The sequence below is a fragment of the Leptinotarsa decemlineata genome, unplaced genomic scaffold, assembly GCF_025532065.1.
Source record: "Leptinotarsa decemlineata unplaced genomic scaffold, Ldec_3_MD MMD2_P_RNA_scaffold_14, whole genome shotgun sequence".
Taxonomy (NCBI): domain Eukaryota; kingdom Metazoa; phylum Arthropoda; class Insecta; order Coleoptera; family Chrysomelidae; genus Leptinotarsa; species Leptinotarsa decemlineata.
Window position 1 is genome coordinate 1,833,269 of NW_027412528.1, and position 5,438 is coordinate 1,838,706.

Below are 5,438 nucleotides of genomic sequence, written 5' to 3' on the forward strand. Positions count from 1 at the left end.
ACAATTTTTGTGCACATTGGCTGTGTAATCCATTTACCTATTGGTATTGACGTTCAAAGTCTCGATCTCACTGAAAGTGAAATTATTTGCAAAATTTTAAAATATATATGCTCTCGATATAAATAAGGTATCAAATTGATAAATTATTTATTAATTATCTTAAAGCAGAATCTGAAAGTGTAAAATCAATGAAATACGTTATTTCTTTAACTTCATAATATAATATTTTTTTAATACCCTATGTAGAATTTAATTATGAAAAGGAAGAGAAAGTTGCAAATTACCAATCTGACAAACATTTGCTTATATACAGGGTTTTATCGAAAAATATTTAATTGTCATTTGAAAAAAAATTTTGTGATTTGAAAGTGTTCTTTCATTAATGAAACATATATGTATTATGGAAATTTTCTTACTAGAGAGACGAGTCGAAAGTGACACAGAATCAATAAAGTATCAGGTAAATAAATCAATGGAGACACAACGAAGATACATAGGAATAAGTGAAATTTATTTAAAATAAAACTTTCAAAAAGCCAATAAAAAATATCAAAGTTAGTACCTACATAGTCTTAACTCAAAATACATCCTAATAAACTAAAGACTAAAATATAAGTATAATGTTCATAAAATAAATTTATATCAATATTCACATTATTAAAAACGTGAGTGAGATCTGAAACATCTTGGAACAAAAATGAATTATCGAAATAAATTCAGTAAAAAAACTTGAAGTCAACTAGGCTATAAGGAATGACAAATATGTTATTTAGTACGATAAGTATTATATACCAAGGTTTTGATTCGTAACCAATCATTTACTTTGAAGGATTCATGAGTGCGTATGAAATTTAAACATTCCTTCTTCTTGGGAGCCACATTATTTTCAATATGAGTTTTAAAAAATTGAAGGACACTTTTTTTTTCATCACTTTCCCAACGACTTCTGCTTGAGTGTTTCACAGAAAAAAGTTTCACTTTTGGTGAATTTTGTTCTGAAATTTGCTTTGATTGATAAGTTTCTTCATAATCAGGTGGCTGATCATATTCAAAACTTCCTTTTTTGGGTACATTTTCCCTATCATCTTCATCAGAATCTATTACCTCTTCATCTATATGAATTTCATTCAAATTTTTGTCCTTGAGTTCGTTTGCCTTTCCAGCATTCATCAGCAGCAATACTTTGGCTACTTTAGCCGTTTGGTAAACATCTTCCGTTAATCTGAAATGAATAAATTTGTTGAGATGTTAAATAATATTGTCGAGATAAGTTTTCTTCTAATATTTTCATTTTACTATTCACATCAAAATACAATACATAACAACATATAAAAAGATAGAGAGGGCCATGTGATATTAATAATGTAATACAAAACTCATCAGACTCACCTATAGAATTCTTGGTGGGTTTTCTCAGTATGCCCCATGAAACGAGCAATTTGTTCCATTTCAGCGTTATCAAAATTCATCAGCTGCAAAATTGTTGCAATTTGTTTTCTGAACTTGGTTGATGTGAGTAAACCTGGATTTCTTGCTCCACAACTGGATGCAAATTTTCTCAATACTGAAGCCGCCGTCATCCATCTATCTGTTGACCCGGGATTAGCAAACAAATACTTATTGGATTTGGGGACGATATTGGTCTCTTTTCTGATGTCTAAAATGAGATCCACGTATGTTTGCATTCGTTTCGTGAATAAAATGGGAACTGGTTTACTTCCTTTTCCAAATACAACAACCCTTTTGAAACTAGAGCTCATTTTTTTTTCGAGTTCCGAAAGGCTACTCAAGCACTCTTCTTGATTTATTGACGAGAAATTCCTTTGATAGGTTTGAATGTCTAAAAACTGTATCTCCCCAATTCTTTTTCTGTTAAATAATAGAATAAGACATAATGCTGCTTCACAAAGCAATTTGTAGTTCTTAGTGATAGCTTCTTTTGTTCTCAATTTTGTATATGCTTCATTTGCTATAGATGAAATATGGCTATTGAATAACTTAACATCTTCCGTAAGTGGAAGTAACTTAGGTTTTTCCCACCGTTTCTCATTAAGAACTTTCTGAGCCAAACTTGAAATATCATTGCACCAGTGTTCCTTTAACATGTCTCGAAGGTCATTGATATTCTTTAATTGTTGGTCTCTTTCTCGATCACTTAAGGGTTGAAATAGTGGAGATTTTGTTATCAAGGCTTTTTTGGCCACTTCACACAGAAATTTTAGATTTGTTCCCATATGTAATGCTAATGAGGACGACTTGAATGATTTGGTTTCATTATCAAAACCACTTATAATTTTCGATGCAGCCACAATGTTTTCATACAGTTCAGGTTTCAGAACGTCGATGAGGTTATCAATGGTTGTAGATTTCTGTAATACTATTTTCAGTCTTGCCATTTCCCGAATTTTGTTGGAAGTTACAGTATGCATTTGTTTTCTCTTATGTTTACTGAGGTATGATTCGCCATAAAGGCAAATTAGCGGGTCAGTTTTTGCAGTGAGACTAATTTCATCCGGTCTCATGATGCAAAATACTTCGTTTTTCAATCGACTTCTATTCAGGTGGTTACCGAGTAAACCAGTCGTAGCTAGAAACGTCTGAAATTCGGTAAGGTGTTGTGTTTTCGAACCCATATTATCAATTTTTGCTTCACATTTTTTTTTATGTCTCCATAAATAGGATTTTTTGTAATAACCCAAGCAGGAGGTACATGGGAAATAATTTATATCATTCACATTGCCTAACAACTTGGGTTTTCTTGTGGGTTTAATACTTTGTTTTTCGGAATTCAAAATGAAATTCCCCTTCTTTCTTAAACCGATAATCGCCAGTCTTCTTTCTTTACTCTTATTAGGCATTTTTAAAATCTTTTTGATGCATTCTTCATCTGAATGTTTCCGTATCAAATGTCTAGAAAAATGGCCTACATTTTCGAAACAGAATGGACATAAATCTTTATCATATATAAAACTTTCACTTTGAACATCTCTAACGTTCAATGATTCCTAGAAGAAAAATTTGATTTAGAAAATATCATGAATGGATTTCAAATACATATATGATTTCTTGTTGATACTATGAAATGGCATATGAGATAATTCTGAAAATTATTTTCAAAAATATGAAATACAAACAAGGTTATTTAAAGGAAATTGAGTATTGAAAGCAATGGGTGTTTCTAAAGACAAACCAGATTATTCAAAATTAGTTACCCACCATAAAATTGAAATATATATATACAGGGTGTTAGTGAATGAGTTCAACAAACTTCAATGACAGTTTGCAATAGAACTTTTGTGGGAAAGGAAAATGATTCGTTTTCCGAGATACGACGTACTAAAGTTTGTCTTAAAAACTGACTATTTATATATTGATCTAAAACCGGTTTTGCGGATAAAAGTAATATGCAAATTGCCATTATTTTTACATGCAGAATCACCTCCTGAAGTTTGACGCACTTATTCACGAACGCCCTGTATATAACAAATATTTTTTAAGCAGAGGGAACTGAATATTGAGTTGATTTGATTCTTATGGAAACTGTTTCTACCTATTAATCGAATAGAACTGGCCGATACTTCATGATACTTCATGTTTGTACGATTTTCACTATAAATGATTTAAAAAACTGCGACTCAACAGCTTTCTCAATCATAATTTATGTTTGAGAAAGTTATTGGATAGCGAAACATATGTCACGGTTTTTGTAAAATCCATTATAGTGAAAATCGAACAATAAACTGTATTAATAAACTGCAATAGTAATTGTAATTGTGAATTTTCATCATTCATTGTTCAATATTCGATGGTACTGAGGATTGAAAAATATTCTTTGGTTGAAGAAAAAAGCTTTTACCTTCACAGAAACAGGTTTTGGATTTTTTCTCCCTCGCTGAAAATCTTTGAATTTTTATTGTTACTTGGGATGACTTTATCAGTTAGCGACTGTAGTGAAGATCTGCTTGATGAAGAGCTTGACTGGTTGGAGAGAGGAACGTAATCTTCATCTACAAAATCACAAGGAGACTCGGTACTCCCTTCGGAGGATTCACTTTCCAAATGCGAACCAATTTCTTCATTTTCTTTTATTACATTGAGATTTTCATGATTAGATTTTTTTTTTCTGCGGTCATTTCATTAATGTATTCTTGATTTCTGTAAAGTTTGTATCCTTCACGGATTATTTCATTTGGTTTTTCAGAGTGATCAGCAGTGGAAACGGATTCTCCTAGCATTGTAAGGAAATTATTTTCTCTACAAATAATTTTGTTGACTTCCAAATTATTACCGAAAGCTGTCTCACTGAAAACAGTTTCTGCTGAAATAACTCGGTTATCGATTATTTTTATTTTCTTATAAGTATCAGACATATGTGTATCTCCTCTGTCATTATTCAAAGGTGAAAAGCAACCTTTCATTACCGAGGATGAGACATGTTGATCATCATCACTAGGACTTTCAATTGCAATATTACTTATATTATCATTGAATATATTTTTTTCGTGAGGTTCTTTATTTTTGCACTCATTATCTGGGCGTTCTCTGGGAAATGATTGAGTGTAAATGTCTGGATGTGTTACTTGTATCGATTTTTCATTGACGTTTCTAGTCAATATTCCATACCAACATTTCCCGTGATCGGAGTCGTATCCATTTTGAAGACTCGATTCAGTATCTTGAAATTCATAAGGATCAGTTTTGTCTTGTGGAAACCATACATTCTGCAGATGATGAAAAACTTTTTCTGTAGATTTTTCTTCAGGAATATCTTTGAGAAACTGAAAACAGCAATAAAATCGGAATGAGAATTACTGACAATCCAACTATAATTAACAGTTGATTATCGAATCGGATATTCGTATGATTTTTCAATATAATTTGTGGTTACTGAGCAAACGGCAATTGATGAATGGTTCTTGGGCGAATTTTTCATGCAATATACTCACCCGTGTTAAGAATCATACGTTGAAACCTCTTTTTTCCTTAACTCAGACATATGTTTCAAGTTTTTGATAGTTGTCGTTCGTATATGGACGACAGTGCGTTAACGAAAAAATCGATTTTAACTCACTCATTTCAACCTTTTTCTTGAGGAAGAATAACTATCTCAACTCCTTTAAACGAAAAAATCTTTCAATATATTCTTTTCGAAAGTCGAAAATATTTATCCATATCACTTATAAAACACCGCATCAGATTCAAATTTTTTCAAAGGTGTATATGCCACCCCTCATCAGATAAATATGAATTCTATGAATGCCAAAGTTGCATATGCTGAAAGAATATTGCTGCTTTTTGCAAATTAGTTTTCCATTCATTACTTGCAGAAACGCATCTTTTGCAGGGTTGAAATTGGAAAAGGTCAAATAATAAGGGCTATCCTAGTGTAATATGCACTTAACTGGTAGCCATAGAATTTATGACTTTTGAAACAAATT

At 31.6% G+C, this 5,438-nt stretch overlaps 1 protein-coding gene across 1 annotated transcript; it reads right to left on the reverse strand.

Moving 5' to 3' along the window:
- Nucleotides 1-490: 490 nt before the first annotated feature.
- On the reverse strand, nucleotides 491-5,438 carry LOC111501996 (uncharacterized). The gene is made up of 3 exons (XM_023155937.2): nucleotides 3,857-5,438; nucleotides 1,390-3,005; nucleotides 491-1,222 (listed from the first exon to the last, which is right to left on the reverse strand). Exons 2-3 carry the CDS (start codon nucleotides 2,856-2,858, stop codon nucleotides 766-768), a joined length of 1,926 nt encoding a protein of 641 aa, XP_023011705.2. The 5' UTR covers nucleotides 2,859-3,005; nucleotides 3,857-5,438; the 3' UTR covers nucleotides 491-765.